Here is a 22,244-nt window from a genome sequence, read left to right on the forward strand (position 1 = left end):
AATAACTAAAGACAACAAAAGTTAAATAGCCACAGCACCAAGTGAGCTAAGTGAAAAAATACATACAATTCCAGCAAATTTTATTCATACGTCGACATCTTTTGCCATAGTGGAGGGTCTCCGATGTTTTTACTGCTGTCGCTGCTATTGGGAAAATGTCTCATTTGCCATTGGATGCACGCGCCATTTTGGACTATTTAAATGAATTGGGTTACAGAAACATATCTGCCGAGCAGCTCAAGGAATTCATGAAAGGTAAACAACAATGATATACTATATATACAAAATATACTATATTTGTTTGCATGCCATATACCCCGTATGTATGCATGTACATACATAAATATAAAATACATTTCTTAGGTTTTTTACGATCATATTGCTATCATATACACATTTAACATTTCCCACACGCCATGCATTTACTATTTTGTACATATTAGTTTTAAATTCTAATAGTTTCTTCTAAAAATGTTGAAAATCGCTTTATGTTTCATTCAACAATTTATTTATGTATATATGCCTGTGTATCCAAAGCTTTTTATTGTTGCCATGGTCTTAGTCGTCAGCTCTTCCCATGAGTACTCTAACAAAATCCCATGTACCCGGTGGCTCTGTCCTTAGGTCGATTTCAGTTTCTAAATGCATTTTATTACGTTTTTCAAGTAAAAATACATGTATACGCATATGTAACTTTGTGGTATGACTACGAAGCGAACAGATATTGTGCATAACAGGCAGCGAGTAGAAAATCGAGCATATAAGTACATACATCTAAAATGCAAAACAAACATGAATTGTATGTACATATGCACATGGTATGTACTAGTCGACAGACAGAGCAAACGACCAAACGACGACGACGACGACCCGCGGTACCACAGGCCGGGAGTGCTGGCAAAGGCATAAGTAAAAGCAATAGCAACAAACTGTAGCTGCGATTAGTTGTAGAAAAGTGCTGGCTGTGTGTTACCGAGTCCGGTATTTGTGTTGGGATGGCAATGGCGACGACCACAGCAGCGATATCTGCACTACTATGGAACCAGAATGCGGGGCGGCGAGGCAATACCATAAGCCTCCACCAAAATGAAATTCATTTGTTTTGTAGGCCACATCGCCGCTATTTCTTGCCTGTACGGCTGCTAACTTTGTCTACTTATTTGCCTTTACCAATGTATGCTTACTTTTTGTTATATCAATTATTTAATGGTTTTTTTTTACAACTGTTTTTGCCGTTTCGTTCCATCGCGACTGCTTTTTGACAATTCTTTATTTTCCACCTTCTTTTATTGTTGTGTTGAAATGTGGTGTTATCGTTCGGCAGTGGTGTGTTACTTTTGTATTTCCACATTAATTTACGTTTATTTTAGAGCAATTTTTATATAATTTTTAAAGGAATTCGGTTGCGACTAAATGTAATATACATTTAATAAGTTATTATTTTAAGCTTAAGTTTATGCATTTACATAGGTAGGCAGCATTTCATTTTATTTTTTTGGACTACGCTATATTTGCTGTTTGCTTACACTTTTTGACGTTCTCTTTTGAGACCTATTCTACTTTCAACACCACGTTTTGGGCCCCTTGCTCCATAGAAAGATTTCTTCGTTTCTCTTGTATAAAGTAGATTTCTTAATTTATTCAATAAGAAATAAGCTTCAAACTACTACAGGTTTTGCCGGTAAAACCGTGTGCCAAAGCTTTTTTTACACAAATTATGCGTCTAAATAAAATTAAAAGCATTTCGTGGTCCATCGCTGGATCTTTATAAGGAAAAGGCGTTGCTAAAAGCAGTTATTTTACTGAATAGATTTAGAATACATTTTAATTTTGGAAAAAAATATGTTGCCTGTTATCATGGAAATCACTCATGTTATCGCTAAAGATAATTTTGTGTTTGCTATATGATCGCCTTGCTGAAAAGAATTGAAACCAAACTAGCGAAATGAATGTTTATTGACTGAGTTTTTGGGCTGATACGTTGTTGGGTATTTGCCCTTTGAAAATACACAATGTACAGAAATAAATATGTACACAACTACGGGATTGTGGGGTAGTTCTCGTTCATCTGTGCATATACTGATTATATGCATGTCTGTACATAGCATGTACATATGTACATCTATGCACAATAAGCATAAAGCACGAAGAGTAGAAGGGAAAATGCAGAAGGAAGGTGGATGGATGCCGTGTTTTTATGTTCTCCAACATCTGTGTAGAAGTGTTCTGAATTACATATTAATACACAGTCATATGTACATAGTATATTCGTACATCGGCTTGCACACATAGTACAAGGAAAAAAGGCACATTCAGTATATGAAATGATGAAACATTTCCAGGAAGGATGAATAAAACTTTCTTGTTGGAGTAAAGAGCAAACGAAGAAATAAACAAGTCGTCTAACAATAAAATTCATACACAGACGAAGAAATACCGGCTTCGTATTGAAACGACAGCTGCGGTGTTGTCGCAATCCAATCGACACATGAGCAGTTTAAACGAAATTAAAAGGAACTGGATGAGTAGGTAATCGCTATGAGTTCTGAAGTGGTAAAGTTGCTCCTTAAGTGCGCGCAAATGTTACCTGTGTCACATCTCACAGCTTTGTTGTACAGCCGAAACACAAAGGAAGAAGGTATGCCGTAATAAAATTGTACGTTAATTTTAGTTCCACTATGCATATGGATCTACTCTTTTAAAAATTGACGTAAGCAAAAAAACGCCACAGCAATACAAATCTACTGACGAAATGTTGTGGAATTATGGAAAAAATACTGCTAGGTCAATAGAAAAAAATATTCCAAATTAGCTGATGATATATTCGCTGCCGTTTATGGCAAATTGTTTATGCTTTGTGATTTGTATGTATTTGTATTGGTTCTTTTCAATATAATTATTTCATTGCACCTGCCTTTATCGGTAATTTTCTTATCTGCATATGTTTTCTGGTGTTTGCATTTTGTTATGTTCCCGTTCCGCTGCTCGCAAACAATGTTTTTAATTTTTATTTCGTTAGCCACGTAATGCTGCGATGCAATAAATAAATAAATATCAAATAAATAATATACTTTTCATGCGTTTGAGTAGTTTATGCCTAAATAGCGATTTGTTCAATAGATTGAGGGCTAGTTTTTCAGTGCTGGTTTAAACCCAGTTTAAACGAAGTTTAGTTAAACTCAGTTTAAACTACTGACCAGTTTTTCAGTGCGAGTTTAAAACCGCTTCGTAGTTTAGCTGTTTTGAATTGCAACACAGTTTTTTCTTTAAGCAGATATAAAACGTCGGCTATTTTTATTACCTTCCTTTTATTAGCTCGGGATGTAACTATCTAATATTGATGCGCCTAAAAGATGCAGCAATTATAATAGGGAGGTTTTTGTTTTTTAAACTATAATTATTTTGTTTCACTTTGATATGATCGCGAATTTGTTAGGTGCTTCATGAGTTGCCCGGCCCGACCAAATTGCCCTATGCAAGTAAACTCGCAGCTCAAATTGCGTTTGTTAATTGTCTTGTGCATAATTTTAATCTTACGTATGAATATTTCGCTTATTTATATCTATGTATGATTGTACCGCTATACAAATGGGTCTGTTTTCATGTATTTCGCCTACAATTTTAATATTTTGATAGTTTAAACTCGGCTTAACCCAGCCAGCCAGACTGTGTGTTTCAAGTGGCTAAAAGCTACCGTTGATTTTTTAGAATTTTTTTCGCCAAAAGGGGTGCGGATTTCTTCCATATACAAATAAATTGAATTTATTCATTATATGGAAGCCAATGCGACAAAAAAAAAATTAAAAAAATGAACGGTAATTCGTAGTCACTTCAAATTTGCACATTATCAGACTAAAATTGAAGGGCCTAAAAAACTGTGTACTCAAAAAAATTCTAACACTTACGAGAAAAAAGTTTGAAATTTATGTGAAAATTTGTTGCACTTTTTTGTAGTTTTCTACAAACTATTAAGCTTGGGTTTGTATCGGGTTTGTCTGAGAATGAACTATGTTTTAATTGAAAATTTTTAAAAATCGTCGTGCTATAGATATGACCGATACTGTACATAATCCAAACTAGAGATGGGTGCCGGATATTGGGACACGCGGAAACCACGCTACTGATTTCAGAATGGCCGGGATAGGCGTTATAGGGAAGGTATTTAAAAATTTTGCGGGCGGAACGGGACCAAAATCCTTTCCCGACACTCCCGATAAAACCCGCAAATGCAGAAAATCTTCCTTAAATACTTTTTATGAAATCAGCACTTTTTTATCTTTATTGACATGAAAACGAACAGCAAAGCAACAAAAAATAATAATAGTACGAAAATGTCAAATTTTTTATTACTTAAAATTGATTTTGAAGTCATGCGAGTTAAATTCAGTGATAGAGGTCGGGACCCGCATACAATTCTGAAAAACGTTCGGAGCTTAAAATTCGGGATGGGCGGGAACGGGATTGAAATTTTTAGTTAGTTTCGGGTTTTTTTCCATTTCAGCAACCATGTGAGATAGCATGATGCAATAATACAAGCTGGTATCAGTTGTGACAGCTCGATTTGATACTGCCTTAGCTCAGTAGAATAACAAGAAAAACGGGAAGAAATTAATCCCCATTTGGGGGAAGGAAAAATATATAATTTCTTATTTTCTTCTAAACAAAATTAGCTTTTTTATAGTATCTTCGTAATGAAATGAAATAAAATAAGATTAAATACCTTTTTAAGACAACAAAATGTGTACACTGAGAAAAAAAAAAACATTCAACTATATTATTAGACAAAGAATTTCTAAAGTAATAACACGATTTCACCTAAGGCAGTCAATATGGCGGAACTAGAGTGAGAAGTTGCCAGCCGATAACACCTTTGTATTATTGCATCATAGTGAGATAGGACCTTTCTATATTAAAGCTCAACCAGCCACCCACGGAGCGCCTTTCCGTACCTGCCTCCGTATCAACATATGCAATTGCTGTTGATAGAGCGAGAGAGAAGCAACAACAACGTCACCGTTATGCGGTGGTGAGTTTTCGTCAACACGAGAATTCCATAAAAGCTTAAACAGACAGCGGCAGCGTTGATCCGGATTAACTCGGACTTAATCCGGATAAACTGCAGTTAATTCCCGAGTCGATCCGGATCAACGCTGCCGTCTGTTTATGCTTTTAGATAGATCGTGTCAGCTGACACGGTCTGCGGTATTTGATTTTGGTTAAAGCATAGTAAACCTTTTTATAGAAAAATAGCAAAACAGTTTTACTTGAAAAACATTGTGAATTAAAAAAAAAAACCAACACGTTGTTTCTTGTTTGAGTCACTGTAAGTACAGTCATGTGAAAAATAATAGAGACACGACATTTTGACCAGATTTAGCAATTTTTCTTTTGTTTTTTTTTAATGTTTCTTACTTTTTTTTATAAAACTTCTGCCCATATCTGACAAAATACCGACTTTGCAGAAAAATTAAAAAAAAATTTACAACAACAAACTTTTTATTAAGAATGTTTAGAAAATTTCTAAGAACGCAGTTTTAAAGGCCATTAAATACTAGCTTAATAAAATGCTAGTTTCAAGTGGCAAAAAATTCGTGTTTATTTTTGATAATTTTGTTTTTTTTTACTGATTTTGTTATTATTTTCTTGCATACAAACAAAAAAATTGTCGAACATATGTACATACAAACTTTGTTTGGCCAAAAGTCAACGCGTTTTTTTTAGTAACTTCACACTTGCACTTTATTATATTACAATTTAATGGGCTATACTCACTTAATAAAATTCAGAAAAATTTGGTTAGTAAAAATTTGCAGAATTTTTATAATTTTAAAATAAATATGTTAAAATAAACAACACTTTTAGCGCCTGCCGCTATAAATGTTCCTTTATTATTGAGCGATCATGCCTTAAAAACTATACTCATATCTTTTATAAACCCAAAACGCCTTAAGTCTAGTTTACAATAACTCAATGTAGTTCAGGTATACTATACACTCCTGTAAAACATTGATATGTACATATGTACTCTTAACTACGTAAATAATTATTTAACTTTTCCATAAATAGGTGCAAAGAGCAAAATTGTTGTGATATGATGTGAGGTGTACGAAAGTGGATTTCGCATACTGTACATGTGTATGTTCATTTAATTGCATTAATGCTTACATTTGATAATTGTATGTGTGAATGCAAGTGCATTGACTAAATACATACACTCATGGTCATACTAATAGGTACAATGTTATTGGTTGCAATTTATGTTCATTTATTTATTTTTAATAATTTTCATTTAAAAAAATAGTTCGGTCCACAACAGAAACCACATAAGTGAAAGTTTGCACAAAGTTCACACAAATTATTTAAGCTGCATAAAATGTTCATCAAAATTCCAAACTTTTTATTCAGAATTTTTGAAAAGTTTTGGGGTATGCAGATTTGTAGCCCATTCAAATTTAGTATAATAAAAATTACCGCTGATTTTTTAGATTTTTTGGTCGAGGATGTGGCGCATTTTCCTCCATGCAAAAATATACATATTTGGTTCATACTTTAAAAAATTCTGAATAAAAAGTTTGAAATTTTGATGAAAATTTTTGGAAGTTTGATTAATTTTTGTAAATTTTCTGCAAACTTTGAAACTTTTGTTCAAGTGGTTTCTATTGTGGTTGTAACAACTTTTTTAATTAAAGCTATTAAAAACCAATAAATAAACATAAATTGCAAACAATATTCTATTGAATATTGTACCTATTATTATGACCATATGAGTGTATATACATACATATGTATGAACTTCATATGTTCATGTGGTGTATTATGTTGTAGATACATATGATTATTGCATTAAATTCTCTACAAAGCTTATAGAAAATGCATATTGCGGTTTTCCTCCCTTTTAGGACATCAAAAGGGTTTGGTAGCGTAAGCTTTGTTAAATTAGTTATTCATACATAAATATATACATACATACATATTTTCACCTATTTTATATTTCGATGTATCGACAATGGGGCCGACCCGCACCAATTTTAAAAATCCTCTTTTATTTGGGGGCTTTTCCGGGCGTGCGCTTACGATTTTAAATATAATAAATTTTCAATATCTATAATTTTTTGTCTATTAGGGTATGTGAATTAGAGTATTTCAGAAATAAGGGCATGTACGTTGTCGTATAACTTTGGACCACATGGTACCTCAAGGATGGTCCCATACTAATTGGGTTTAGTTCTGATCATTGGATCATACAGACTTTAACGGTATGCATAAATTTTTATATGAGCATTGATGTCGGTTGTATTTTTTTTTTTCTAAAAATTACATGTTTCGAGTATGAATGTTTTGTTCACTGTTTGGTCGAGCTTCTCAAATGTTTAATCTGCCTCCGCAAGCCACACAAATAGAGACGCCTACGATTTTACGCCGGAAGACAAACGCTTAGGTTTGAGCTGTAGTAAAAATATGTATGCGTTTTCTATAATTTTTGCATGTTGCTGCACCCTGGGATCGAATCACATTCTTATTAAGCGGAGGCACGCAAATCTTTAGATCAAAACGAAAAGTATAAATGATGGTACGCATATTTTCGCAAAAAAAAAAAAAATGGGACACCCTAAAGTGCATACACATAATTCTGATTTTTTCTTTAAGTTCATTATTTACCGTACTCCTAGATACACAACTTCATTATTTGCTTTCCTGGCAAATCCAGCCAATGCTTTATTTTATTTATTCATTCAACCATTGTTCATTTAACCTTTGCATCTTGCTCTCTGATGTTTTATACGTACGCTTAGACTAAAATTTAAATTAAATAAGCTAAACTTTCTAAGCTCGAAATAAAATTCCTTGAAATTCAAAACCACTTTTTTTATCTGTTTTATTCTTCTACTTCTTGGTGTGTGCGCCAATCGTTCATATGCTTAATCTACCCTGCCGCTGCAACAACGATAACAACACAACTCGGTTTCAAACAACAAAATTCGTTTAAAATTGTGCATAAATGACGAACAGTTAATCTGCACCTAAAGGTATGCAATCACAATCGGAAATATACAAAAGCAAACTCAAAGAAAAAATTAGCATCAGTCAGCAACAGCAGCAACAACGACAGCAACAGCAACAGCAATCCCAAAGTCGTGAGCAGCACCGTCAGCAGCATCAGCAACAGCGCCAACAATCGCTACAATCGACTCCAAGTGTAACAACAAAAGCCACAACAGCAGAAGGAACTGAAGCAGCCGTTGCCGGTCTCGGCAAATCTCCGCCTGTGCCGCAACGTCGCGCTACTGTCAAAGTAATTAAATGCAAGAAACCATTGTGCCATTTCAAATTCTATTTGGACATTTGCGATCATCAGCTTACCAAACGAATTGAGGAGCAGATACGCACACTTGGCGGTGCACTCGAATTTTTTCTAACATCAAGTGTTACACATTTCATTACCGATAAGGCGATATTACCACCGATTGTTGCCAATAATAGCAACAATAATAATAATAATAATAACAACAACAATAATAATAATTCGCTTAGCAGCCGTCCTGGTACACCCCAAACACCAGGCACACCAAATACGCCACAAACTCCATACACATTCGATACGCAGGATGGTAAAAATAATGCTTGTGTTGGTAGTAATACTCCGACTGGATCAACCAGAAAAATCAATACACGCCAAACGCGTGCCAATGCGATTTTAAATCGTGTACGTCGCGCCAGCACCACCAACGCAATCAATGTTAATGTTGTTAGCGGTAACGAGCCGCCAAATTCACCAGCAGCACCAGCAGTAAGTTTAAAAGACGTCGGCAAACAGTCGCCAGTTATCTCAACGCAGAGTCCTTATATTGTTTGGCAAACGGAATACGCTTTGCACTTCTTCAAGAAGGTGCAGCACGAGTTGAAGGATTACTTGGGTGTACATTCACGCCACGATCAACAGAAGTTATTGGGTAAAGGTCGCAACTCAGTCAATCCCATAGATCTTAAAGGAGGTGGATTCATAAAAATCGAAGCGATCAAACGCAATTACCGCCCCTATTACCAACTGTTTCGAAAATCTTCCGGCACTGAGTGGCCGAAAATAGAACTAACACGTGAGGACGGCGCCTTTCGACTTTCGCCGAAAAAGAAAATCGCACCAAGCGCAGAAGTCACAGCAGACACTCAGGAGAGAGTAAAGGAAAAAGCAAAAGGTAGAGGTAACGAAGAACAGAAAATGACACGGAAATCTCGTTCACGCTCATCCCAGCATCAAAGGCCGGTGCCCGCTGCCGTGCAGACGTTGAGAAAAGGTGGTGTTGGTGGTGGTGGTGCGGGCGCGGCAGATTCGGCTGCGACAGTGAAAAGCAGTCAACGTAATTCGCACGCTGGTGCCGCTGCGGGCGCTGTAACAGCCGGCTGTAAGCAAGTAAAAGAGTCCAGCGAGAAGCAATGCGGCGTCTGTGAGATCTGTAAAATCGAATACGATACACTTACCATTCATCTGAAAACAAAAGATCACGAATATTTTGCCAAGAATTCGCAAAACTTTATTGCCTTGGACTCGCTCATACACACCTCAGCCGACGTGAGCAAATTTCTCAACGAGGATAAAAAGATTGATTTAGAAGAGATGGAAGTTGAAAATATCGAGGTAGTTGCGGATGAAAATGAGCCCGATCCACTTGAAGGTTCAGAGCCATTGATGTGTGTGCCGGAAGTGTTGGAGCTTATGGAAGATAAACGCCGAATGTCACGTGGCGTGATACAGACACCTTCACCTACTCTACGCGAGAAATCGAAACGCAGCACGAAGGGCAAGCATTCGTCGGAAAAGTTCCAAAACCTACGTCTTTCTAAGTCGCCTAAGGCCACAGCAACAGCAGTGAAGTCACAAACAAGTCCACTAAAACAGCAATTGGCACTCACCACTACCACAACATCCAGCATGTTGGAGCTGCAACGCATTGAGACTTGCACAACGGCGACAGCAACAAGTGCAACAAAGCCCACTCCGATCACCACTGCGCCGGCAGTGGCGGCGGCTTCTGCGACAGCGCCAACACGCCGAAAACCGACGTCGGCGGCTGCGGTCTCACCGCCTATACGCGCTATGCTGCCGCCTTCCTCGTTGTATAAAGTTGTGGGCACACCGGACACGGTGTGTACACCCGTACGTAAGCCACGCGGTGACCTACCCTCTGGTGGTGACCAAGCTGTGACTGCATCGCCTTCGCTCATTGTAAAATTCAAGAAAGTACGTGCAACCGAACTGCATCGATTGAATGGCGAAGCCGAGAGTTTTATGTTCCCTAAGCAGCGCACATCTAGTGAACTGCCCACCGATGTCGACCGCCAAACCACATCCGACAATGCGCGCGCTAGTTTCTCATCAATAAGCCTAGATAGCACCAGCGATGGTCCTATGGATGTAGAGTTATCTGCAACCACAGCAAATGATGATGGCAAATCGGCAGAGGGAAAACATGCGGCAAAGCGCGCAACTGTCACTGCAAAGCGACGAAAAAGCCAGACGACCGCTGCCTCTAAGCAGCGCTTTCGAAACGCCCCCATCCAGCCAGAGATACAACTAAAGGCCAAGCAAGTATCACGCAATTATGCGTCTACGAAGCCGACAATAGGTAACGTCACCGACACAACGAGGTATGCTATGTCAGCAGCAGCCGCCAAGGCAAACGCCGCTGCAGCTGCACTAGCCGCTATTACATTACCCGAGGCAACACGCAAAAGCAGCCGCACCGCCACCGCTATTGTGACGGCAGCAACCACAAGCAGTCGATTGCTACGAGCAGCCGTGGAAGCAGCAAAGCATAACTGTCGACAAATGGCAGCGGCCAATGAGTTATTGGGAAATACAAGCAAAAAGTCGTATGCCAACGAAGTGACGGCAAAGCTCTTGCCGACGGCAGCAATAGCAGCACCGAGGCAGCAGGGCCGTAAACGTGTGGCAGTTGTAAAAATGGAGGATCGGATGGGGGATGCTGGAAATGATAAAAAATGTAGAGATGTGAAAAATTTTGAGAGCGGAAGTAAGGATAAGAAAGGTGGAGAAGACGATGATGGAAGTACTTGCGTCAATAAAGAGAAGACGGCGGTTGATGGCGACGCAGGTTTAGGGAAGAATTTCTGTGTGAATTTGGATGACGATGATGAAGACGACGACGACGATGATGATGAAGAGGTTGATAATGATGACGAGAAGGATGAAGACTATGTACATTGCAAGAGCAGCCGGCGCAAATCCGTTTCGTTTGAAAGCTTTTCAGCCATTTGGCAGAGTGGTCGCAGGGGTGCCGTCTCGCGAAAACAACGGGCTGCACAACGTGAAGAACAAAAAGCCAAGCTGGCTATGTTAGCTAGTAAGGAGTGTAGCGATAACTCGGCAATTAAGAGCACGGAAGATACAGGCAAAGGAGGTAAGCGAAAAAAGTGCAACGAGGTGCAAACAAATGCGAAACAGCTGATTATTACTGCCCCTGCCAACAACAGTAAAAGTAGCAAACTTTCAGTAGCAGCCTGTGTTACTCCAACTACATCACCCCCGAGGCAAAGGTCCACAACCCTAGCAAGCTTTGATTACGCTAGCAGCGAAAAAATAAAGCGCATGAGATACTCCTTTGAACGCATACCTGTGTCCGATATTTGGTATAACGTTTTCACGCGGCAAGATAGCTGTTCGGAACGTTTTTTCGAATATTATGGTTCAACGAACTATCGCAAGTTGCCATATGAACTGGGGCCAATACCATTTGTGAGCACCATAGACACCGGTGTGTGCTGTAAGCTATGCGAAAAGCAAAGGAGCGCCGATATTTCATCAAAGAATGTAACAAAGGGCTTTTCAAAAGCACAAAATGCATGCAAAGTAAAAACAGAACCATTTGAGGAGTCACAGGCGGGGGCTACCAAATCGAGGGACTCCAGCAGCGGAAATTCGAACAATATCGCAAATGCTGTGGGCACAAGTGCTAACCAAAGTGCCGGCGATGTGCAGTCGGAGGAAGCTACAACGCATTCCAGCGCCGCCTCTGCCGCAATGCAGTACAAGCATAAACACAAAAAGCTGCAGATTTTGCAACGTTACCGCCAGGAGCAGCAGGAATTGCAGAAGCGACAAGCCGCCCAAGCCAGCGCCCAGCTGGGCGATAGCTCCAACCAATTGCAATGTGATAGTAAAGCCAGTACACCAGCTCAAGAGCCAACACGCGATCGACAGCGCGCCGGCTCGACACATAGCACAACGAGCAGTACGAGTTGTGCCAGCAGCACGGCCACAACTAAAACTAGCAAGAACAGATACCTCAACAAGCATCTGAACAAAGCCGCTGCCGCTTTCCTGAATTTAGAGCTTCCGCCGCGAAAATCACCACGCGAACATGCTTCAACGCTTGCCTTGGTTAGCTGTATTATAAAGCAGCGGCAAGATTCGCAAAGTAAACCAAATTCAGAAACCGACGAGCCGTCCACAACTCCCACGCATACGCCATTGTCTGTTGCTGAAACAGCGGGGACCACGACAATCGCCATAAATTCAACAACAGCTACGACAGAAAAGCAAGCCACTCCGACAGCAGCAACGACGGCAGCAGATCCAGGAGAAAGTCTAAAAGCGTCAACGACGAGTGCTGATTTGCCAGCAGTTTTGCGACATACGCGTTCAGCAGCTGCCACACCCGTCGAAGAATTACGTTTTACAACGGAAATCTCTGAGAATGTTAAGCGCATGCGTCGCGGCCAAAACAAATATGACCACTCGCCGCCAGTAGCGCCAAAATCACGAAAGAGCATGCGGGGCGGCCGCCAGCCAGTCAAATCGCCACTGGGCAGACCGCCGCGTAGCTATTATGGCTTGCAAAAGTTCCTGCACACAACTGGCCGCACCACCAACAGAAGGAGCCAAACACCCAGTGTGTTGGCGGCCGCGACAGCGCCAGCAAAGCGTCATAGGCGCGTAAAACATGTCGCTGGCTTTGCGTCAACGGTGCCTGGTGCTCGCCGGCATCACTCTTACAGTGGACTGATGGCGCAAGGCTCAGCTTTACCATCCATACGAAAGACTGGTTCGAAGAAGGGCGTGCTGGAGTTCGAAGTGGATACGACGGCGATGAAGGCACTTGATGCCGCGACGAAACATACTAATATGCGACTGCTGGAGTGGCAGATTGATAAGTATCTTCAACTGCATGGCAGGGAGTATGATTTAGCGGAAGATTTACCTTTGGCCATTCGTGAGGGAAGTGAAACTGTGCCACTCGCAGCGACAGCAACCGCGTCAACGACAAAGAACAACAATAGCCTAACGTCTTCGACTTCAGCTTCTACGAGTAGGGCTTCACATCGCGTTAGCTCCGTGATTGCGGACGCCAAACGAAATGTAAGTGCTTCAACAGCAGCTTTCGACTCGAATACGCCACCACCCACCGACTGTTTCTCCAGCGACTTTGATCTATACGACTTGTTTACGAATACGACGGGCGCCAACGCGTCTGAAGACGAACAAACGGCAGATGTGAGCAACAAGCGCAAAAGTGGCGCCAGTTTCTCGCTGTATAGCTCGCTAGCGATGCAAAATTATTTCCGCAAGAGGAAGAATCTTAAATCTAACCGCACTGGTTGGCCGAAAGTACAAAAGAAGAAGAGTTCAGCGCGCCAACAACAAAAGCTGGCACAAAAAATACGGTTTCTGCAGGATATTGGCGAATTGGCAACCAACGGCATTAAAGAAGAGCCTGTCGCGGCAAGGGAATGTAAAGAAGGCGCCGAGGATCAAGCAGATAGCTCCGCAGTACGTTGCAAAGATGCACAACGGCGGCGTGGAAATGGAGTTATTACACCACCAGAAAGTGATGCAGAAGTCAAATTGTATGGGAAACGCACAATGCAGAATAACGACGATGAGGAGGGTGGAAGCGGAGAAGCAGACGACGACACAGAATTGGATGCAGGCGAGAGTATACCAGAGGAGGAGGAGGATGGAGAGGACGATGACGACGACGACGACGATGATGATGTAGAAGATGACGGCGAAACGATGGCTGATTCAATCGAGGAAGAGGAAGAAGTGCCACCAGTTGAGGGCGACGCAGATGCCGCGTTAGAGGCTGATGAAGAAGACGAACTAGATGGCGAAATAGACGGGGATGCTGTTGTCACAGCAGGCGAAGATGACGACAATATTATGGATGATGACAGCAATTTCGTGCCCGCGCGCAAGCGGACACGTCTTCGCACCAACGCAAGTCCGCTCGAGGAAAAGCACGTGACGCCGAACTCTTTAACAGCGCACAGCGCCAACTCGAACAACACTGGAGCCACATCCACACCGTCAACGCAAATGTTGCGTGGCAGCTTGCGACGTACACCGCAGTTGCTCAATGGCAGCCTGGGTAGTTGCATAAGTCCTAGCGAAAAAGCCGGCGATAATTCGGATATTTTCACAGTATCATCAGATGGACTGGATACCGATTTGGATATGAGCAATTCACAGCATAAATGCGACGATGAGCATCTACACCACAACCACCTCCATCATCATCATCAGCATCATCATCATCAGGATCAATGCGCAAATCATCAAACGCCTAAACGCAAATTCGACTTATCCAAATATGCGCCAAATAATGCCACATCAAGCACCTGCGCGGCAGAGGCCGCAACAGCCGCTGTCAAATCTCTAGCGATATCACAATTTCTAAAGAAGGAAGTCCGGGTGACATGTAGGCGGCTACGTGCGCCGTTCCGCCGCTATCGGTACCGCAGATAGAATGACACAGGTGATACGTCTACATCAATGACCGTTAAGCGGTGCCAGTCATGTTACACCATAGGCGAGCAGCGGGTAGTCAGAGAGGAGGAGGAATTGCTGCGTGTACAAACGCCGCAGCCCTGTGGTTACATATTTCACTAAAAAAAAAATATAAAAAAAACTTACATATATTATACGGACTAACTTAATAAAAATGGAATGAAAAATCGCTCTCACAAGGGGTACTAAAGTAAACAAGCATCTATTTGTATTTTGTACTTGTAAATTGTTATGCAACCTTTATGTTTTAAGTAAAAATCTTAAAGAAAATCGACCAACACAAAATGTAAAAAGGCTTTTTTTTAATATGTAGACGAGATGTGGCAAAGAAGGAAGTATGTAATTCTACTCTGTCTAAAATTACAATACCTACAAATTACATTTTGTAATAAGTTCATTAAAAAAAAAACATCAAAAGATAACTGAAACAATTTAAACTAAGTACTGCAAACTTTCAGCTGCCCACGCACTAGCCCACGATCCACATTGTACAGTATGATGTAGAAAAGTTAGCGTTTACTTTTATTTTTGTGTGTAATGTTAGCCTAAATGAATTACGTAAATCCTCAGCTTATGAACGTTTAAGTTTCCATAAAGAAAAAGCCGCTGAAATTAAAAATGGTTTTTGTTGATTTTTTTTATATATTTTTTTCTTTTAATTTTTTTTTTCTACGCATAAAAATGTAATGTAAAGTGTAGCGTTTAAGTAGCGTATTGTTGTAATCGTATATATTTAATAAATAAAATAAAGAATGCAAAATGCATATGTATGTATGTGTTGCTGAAATAAGCGAAACAAATCTAATTTTCATATGTTCTGTAAAACAAAAATAAAAAATAAAAATAAAAATATAAATGAACTTAACTTTAAATACAAAAAACACTTAAATTATATTGCTATCATAATCCGGCGATATGTATGTAATTTAAAGTAAATATGTATCTTTTTTTTCATACGCCAGCAACATTTCGTATATACATATATGTAGATACAAAAGTTGATTATTCAATTTCACAATCATGCAACCTGTGTCATTACTTCTTAAGTATGTATGTATGTACAAGTACGTTGAAGACAATGATAAGCTGATAAAACCAAACTACTGCTAAATGTTTAAGTTAACAAATAAAAAAATGTCGAAAGTTATAATTTAATTTAAAAAAATATATACAAAATTGACTATTTTTACTTTACGAAAGTTTTGAAAAGTAAGTAAAATTCAGTTACCCAATGATGTTTTTGTTGTTGTAACAGCATACACATTTCCGATTCTGGTGAAATCTGCAAAAAACGCGACGAACGTGTATTTTTGTGTTGTTACTCACACTCACTACATCCAAAAATCTTAATAAATATTATTTTAAAAGTGTTTATAAAGTAAGCAGATTTTTTTTGAAATTACAAACAAATTGGATTTGAGCTTTAAAACAATATTAACTAACACCCAAATTCAGAAAATGAATAAAATTTTTGTATGAAAATCTTACTTTATAAAGCTCCCACTGGGAAAATAGGTAAGCACCTTACGAGGTAAGCCGTCTTTCCTTTCCGTTTTTAGTACCAAAATTCTCATCATGGCCAATGTCATCTACGCAAAATGTCAAAGCGCAAAATGAACACCTCCGACGACACATTCACGACGTTGTCAGTTGCAAAATAACGTGCAGCCGAAGTTATTTCCAAGCACCGAACTACTCCGAGTGACTGCTCTGCATTACACGTAACTTACTTTGTAAAGCGGCTCAGAAGTATGTCTGATACCAAATGTACATTCTAAATTCCTACTTATATAAGGCGGCCACGTCTTTGTTAAAGTAAGGGAGATTCGTCAGTGAGGTGGTAAGAACAGCCGGGTGAAGTGTAAGTGGCTGGTAAGGTTTTGCCCTTCACCTGGCGGTCCTTACCACTTCCCACAGAGAGTTCAGCTACTAGACTCAGTAGCCGACAGTTAGTAGCCAGTAGCCATACGTAATGCGAATTTCAGTACATATATCGGCTATCAGTCGCCATACACAATAGTGCCATTAATTTCAACGCTTTTATATGTAGTTCCCAACTCGGTTGAAAATATTTCTAAATCAAAGATTTCGCAAATACCTTTCATTTGATACACATATTGTAATATTTATCTAATCAATTAAATTAAAATTTTCAAGCGGGGTGTATCCCTTGTAAAAAATACATTTTTTTTGCAGTAAACTCTCTTAAACCTCTAGTTTGATATCCATATTGTAATATATAATTTATCTCATCAACTAATTTTATTAAAATTTTTCAAATAGGTGGCAACCTTCTTTAAAAGTATTTTCGGCATAAGCCTTCTTTAACCTAGACACACCAACTAGACTTTTCAGACGGTCTGAATACACTCCACCAAATAATTATAAGACCTGTATTAAGACTTCACCAAGAACACAGTTTTCATAGGAAAAAAATTTCGTTATGTGAGAACACTGTCATATGATCAGTCTGTGTTTTATAGCGATATTACCTTGCAAAACTTATTTTTCAGAGTATTCTGAATTGTAGAGAAAATTCAAAAGAATTCGTAAAGATCTCATCCGATTTTCAACTTTCATTGCCTCTAATATGAACATTTTATTTGAAAACTTCCCCAAGTTATAGCAAAATAATTAGGATCTTTTTGGGTGGCAATGGAAAAATGAGTAATTTTGGTAGTTTTTTGCCTAAATAAACGTTTTAAGGCTAAAATTGCTCAAATATTTGATTTATTTTTTATTGTATTTTTTTTGTGACACTACGAGGTAAAACGGTAATTATAAATTGCTTAGAATTTCGAGAAAATTATGGAGTGAAGCGAAGTACTGGGAGAAAATTCACTTTATCACCGACGGATATTCCAGAAACTATGCATTTTGCAAATTTTAAGTCGAACATACCATCTAACTTTGTGAATATCCTAAATTTAAAATCCGTCGACTAGACGTGTGGGTCAAATTTGTAAAGCGGATGTAGACTTAGAATGCATTAAACGTGTACCAAAACCTTCAGTGTACCACCTACTTGTGGCAACCATCCGGCCCATCCGAATTAAATATGTTTTCACCGGATATCACCACATTAGACCACTCTTTGTCTCAATAGTGGTAATTTTCTTCAAAGTTTAGTCTATCTACCTTAAGACGAGGTTATGGTACACATTTATTTTATTCTACGTCTACATCTGCTTTATCCGCAATATACGCTTCTACGGTTGCCTCGTGTGTATTGAAAAAGAAAAACATGTTGATTCAACATGTTGCTTCAACGGTTGCCTCGTGTGTAGTCAGCATTATAACAAAAGTATTTTAAAATAAAATAAGTAAAAATAAGAATTTAAGTTAAACGATTTTGTTGAAAAGAAAGTTAATAAATAATTTAGATAATGTACTAAAAGTTTAAAAATAATTAGGTAGGTCCTATGGACAAGTTTTTATTAACTCGTAACTCCAATTGCATTTCTGCTTGGATACAAACATTTTAAACCAAAGGTTTGTCTCTACGGAAAGGCATTGGGCGCTATTGAAGAGAGTAAAAATAATTTATGTCAAATTGAGAATAACGAATATTAAAAAAAAAAAATTAAAACGGCCAGTTCAGATCTCTATTATTTGAGAATGTCGAGCAACACTTCATTCTCCATTGTAATTTTTTAATACTAGAAATAAGTTGAATAAAAAAGAAAACATTAAACTGTACTTGAATTTTTGTTGTTTTTCGTGCATAAAATTGCGCTTAAAATTGTCTTCGGCCCTGCTTATGTATGTAACTTAACTATGCTGTATTCCGCTTCCGCTATTTAATACAGGTAAAATTTAAAATTCAAAATTTAAGCATTGCTTTTTAATTTAAAATAAAATTTTCTTCAATTCAATTATCTTAAATTTTTACGTCTATTTTAATCCTCCCTCATAGATCTACGCAAACTAATCAAATATGAGGCAACGCTTGGCATTAACATTAATCAAAACAACTATTTTGAGAACCTCTTCAAGCGCACAACTGCCAGTTTTCGCGCCAAAGTTGGAAAGGAAAATGTACGTTGCGAACGAGTTGTAAAGGAAAACTATACACGTAATCATGATCAACATGTGCTGCGTCCGCTAAACCAATTAGGCCAGCACCAACAAGCTGGTTCCAGAGCAGCAATAACGAAAAAAGGACCACAAACTCAAACTGCTCACAGTAATTCTAATTCGCGCTCTGGAGCCACCACAGAGGATGGTGGCGTATTGCGAAGCAGCAACAAAAATCATCAATCCCAACAACATAAACCAGCGCACTCTGGGCCATCTAGAAATGCGCGCAATTTGGAGAATTTATGCCGTGAGCAAGCTTGGCAATCAGATAATCGCATAGCTTTTGGTGAGTGCCCAGAATCACGTGGATCGCAACACGAAGCAGCAGAACGTGGTAGGACAAGAGTATCGCAAACAAGAGCTTTAGTTAGAGAGCGTAGTCTGAAAAGAGTTCAGCCGGCAACAGGCTCAAATGAGGTCAGAACAGGAAGAAACAAGGCGGCCAGCGGCGCAACGGCAAGAGATGGTGGCAGCTCGCAACGTACACAAGCCGCGGTGGCAATAGACGCAAGTCATGGACGCGCACGCGCTAAGCAACCAAATCACGAACGCGGTGCAACAGCACGAAGCCCGAGTGCTGGCAGCTCTGCCACAGCTCGGTCTGTGGGAGTTATAAGTAAGCAAATAAAAGATTTCCTTAGAATTATGTAGAAAAAAACTATGCTTTGCTTCGCCTTCAATTCTTGTAATTCTTCTTCTTCTTTGTAGTACCACGACGTTGCACCACTACACGTCGCCGCCGTCCGCTCAGTACAGATCCGGTCGCCTTATATCACTACTACCAGAGCGAATGGAATCATTTCCGCGAACAAATTCCCGGCGAGAGTTCACATGCGGATTTACGTTGGCTTATACGTACGCGCCTAATGGATCCCAACTAATGGACTATGACGAACTTAAGGGACAAGAGATATATAAATACATACATACATATTGTATGATCGTAAACTCTAACTTAAGTAACGAACTAAACTTTATGCTTTTTAGCTATAAACTAATTTTTTATAGATTTTTTTAAAACAGATTGACTTGATTGAATAAAAATTGAATATTTGTAACTTTTAATTTCGCGCGTTAACTATGGTGTAAATAATTGTTTTTCTGGCCTAAAATAATTTTTTACATGTTTTAACACGAGTTTTTTCTTGCAGTAAAATATAGGCAATGTATCTTGGTTTTTTATAGAAACGAGGAAAAATTCAATCAAGAGAGAGGAAACAAAAAGATATTTACAATTTTGTTTCTGCAAAGGTTACTTTAGGCGTGCGCAGGCGTGCGTATAAACGTGGTAGCTGAATGTGTATGGTGCTACGGGGCGTATACGTTAAACACCCAACTACGGGTATATGAGCACGATTTATTTTTTACTTTTTAACCAACTTCATAAAAAAGAGAAGGTTATCAATTCATCGGAATATTTTTTTTTTATGTATGTTACCGCATAACTTTGGACCACGTTAACCGATTTTTATAATTCTTTCTTTTTTAAAGGATAGGTGTTACCTCACAGGGGGTCACCATAATAATTTTTTTAAATCCGATCATTGGATCATGAAGAAATTAACGATAATCTTAAATTTGTATATGGAAATTGAAGTCGGATTTGTTTTTCCTTTACCTTTACCTTGTTAACCTTTTTGGGTTTTCATGTACAGAAATTTCGCAATGGAATCTTGTTAACGCAGAACACAAGATAATGCATTGTCTAAGAAAGTGTGCCACCATTTTCGACCAAATACAAGTTTTATTCAAAAAATGTAACAACTCGTGAGATTTCCTCACAATTTATTCATAACTAAGGGGTATTTTTTTCTTTCATGCGAATATTAAATAACTTAATTTTTTTTTTTAAATAAAACTGCAACAAAAGTGACTCGCTTAGACCCCTCGATAGTCAAAGGGTATAGTGTTTTACAAAAATATGAGAAAAATTTGTAAAATGGACTGTAGCGAAATAGCTTTCTCACCACTAGTTCCACCACCAAACCATTAAAAAAGCGTGCTCCCAAATACTTGAGACGCCTTGTCTGGAGAGCTGGACATTGGCATAGGAAGCGGTGAATAGCTTCATCTTCTTCCTCATCCCGACAACTTCTGCCGAGGGAGCTTAGTTTTTCAGTACGACTCTTGTTGAGTCCCAGCCATAAGGATTTCACAGTCCTCCTGATTGTTTCATAGTCATTAGTTATGGGTGTGGTGTATATTACAACCCTCCTTAGTAGAACAGAAATTGTTGGTAGTAGGGAGTTATCCACTTTGCTAATTTGCATTTCCGACCCGTGTCTAGCCATCTCATCGGCTATTTCCTTCCCCTCCATATTGCTATGTCCAGTAACCTAGCAGAGAGAGGTTGTAACGTGACTCAGTGAACCGAGCGATGCACGACATTTCCGAAATACTTTAGACTTTAAGCTCTACCCAGAATTACAGCAGACAACGGTAAAGCGGTCGACGGTAAGTGAACAGCGTACAGTTGCCGCAGTGAAATCCGTCAGAGTAAACACAATTGCGATGCACGACGGCTTCTGTGATTTGTCATTTGGATTTGAAAAAAAATAAAATAAAATATAGTAAAAAAAATCGATGAAAATGTAAGGAAAATAATAAAAATTATTACAATCAACACTCACTCAAAATTTGGCCGTCCCCTCTGGGCGGTAAAAGTAGAAATAAATTTAAATCAACCGAAAAACGTCGGCGGTAAAAACGCCGCCGCCGCAATTATGAGCCATTCCATATGCCTTTGTGAGTTTTAATTTTGACAGCTGTTAACCGTCGTCCGCTGCAATTCTGGATAGAGCTTTACTGTCTTGGAATCTAACGGCTTCAATGCCGCCTGGCTGTCGAAAAATATAGTGACGTTCTCTGACAGAGACTTACTATTCCGTGTGAGACAAGTCGCCTTTTTTTGGGGAGCGTTGCTGGAGTGACAGTCCTTGCCCAGATATAAATCTGGGTCGTTCCGGTTACGTAGACCCGACTGTCGTGGGAAGTACGATGTCTCACGGATAGCTACATTCATGTCAACACACTCCAATGTGTCTCACATAAATTATGCCATATATTTTATAAAAATTTATATATAAAATAGAAAGATCAATAAATAAACAAACTATGCCAATGAAATATCCGATTGGCGGCAACTACATCCTAATCTAGGTGTGTCTAGCCCGGGTAGTTATATGATGCCAAGCACATATTATGGACAATATGCATGATGGGGCCGGGCCATATGCCCTTTCCATGCGTAAGCATTTTTGAAAACTTATTTGTTATATTTTATCAAAATCGTACTTCTCTTTAGAATATCAAAACTCGAACTTTGGCTACGGACCAAGGTGTATTAAAAAGGGTGTGT

At 39.0% G+C, this 22,244-nt stretch overlaps 2 protein-coding genes across 2 annotated transcripts; both read left to right on the forward strand.

Moving 5' to 3' along the window:
- The first annotated feature begins 166 nt into the window (after positions 1-166).
- Positions 167-14,962, forward strand: chif (DBF4-CDC7 kinase regulatory subunit chiffon). Its single transcript, XM_017610424.1, has 2 exons — positions 167-255; positions 8,011-14,962. Exon 2 carries the CDS (start codon positions 8,030-8,032, stop codon positions 14,762-14,764), a length of 6,735 nt encoding a protein of 2,244 aa, XP_017465913.1. The 5' UTR covers positions 167-255; positions 8,011-8,029; the 3' UTR covers positions 14,765-14,962.
- Hyls1 (Hyls1 centriolar and ciliogenesis associated) lies at positions 270-20,161 on the forward strand. Its single transcript, XM_017610425.1, has 3 exons — positions 270-2,638; positions 18,723-19,502; positions 19,595-20,161. Exons 1-3 carry the CDS (start codon positions 2,539-2,541, stop codon positions 19,765-19,767), a joined length of 1,053 nt encoding a protein of 350 aa, XP_017465914.1. The 5' UTR covers positions 270-2,538; the 3' UTR covers positions 19,768-20,161.
- Positions 20,162-22,244: the final 2,083 nt, after the last annotated feature.

Source organism: Rhagoletis zephyria, unplaced genomic scaffold (assembly GCF_001687245.7).
Source record: "Rhagoletis zephyria isolate East Lansing unplaced genomic scaffold, Rhagoletis_zephyria_1.1 Rzeph_scaffold_00313, whole genome shotgun sequence".
NCBI classification, from domain to species: Eukaryota; Metazoa; Arthropoda; class Insecta; order Diptera; family Tephritidae; genus Rhagoletis; species Rhagoletis zephyria.

What these genes read in the sequence shown, in the direction of transcription:
- Hyls1 (XM_017610425.1), top strand. Translation starts at nt 2,539, where the DNA reads ATGAGTTCTGAAGTGGTAAAGTTGCTCCTTAAGTGCGCGCAAATGTTA. An exon ending in CCGAAACACAAAGGAAGAAG is followed by an intron (nt 2,639 to 18,722) that starts GTATGCCGTAAT and finishes CCTCCCTCATAG; the next exon opens with ATCTACGCAAACTAATCAAA. An exon ending in TCGGTCTGTGGGAGTTATAA is followed by an intron (nt 19,503 to 19,594) that starts GTAAGCAAATAA and finishes TCTTCTTTGTAG; the next exon opens with TACCACGACGTTGCACCACT.
- chif (XM_017610424.1), top strand. Translation starts at nt 8,030, where the DNA reads ATGCAATCACAATCGGAAATATACAAAAGCAAACTCAAAGAAAAAATT.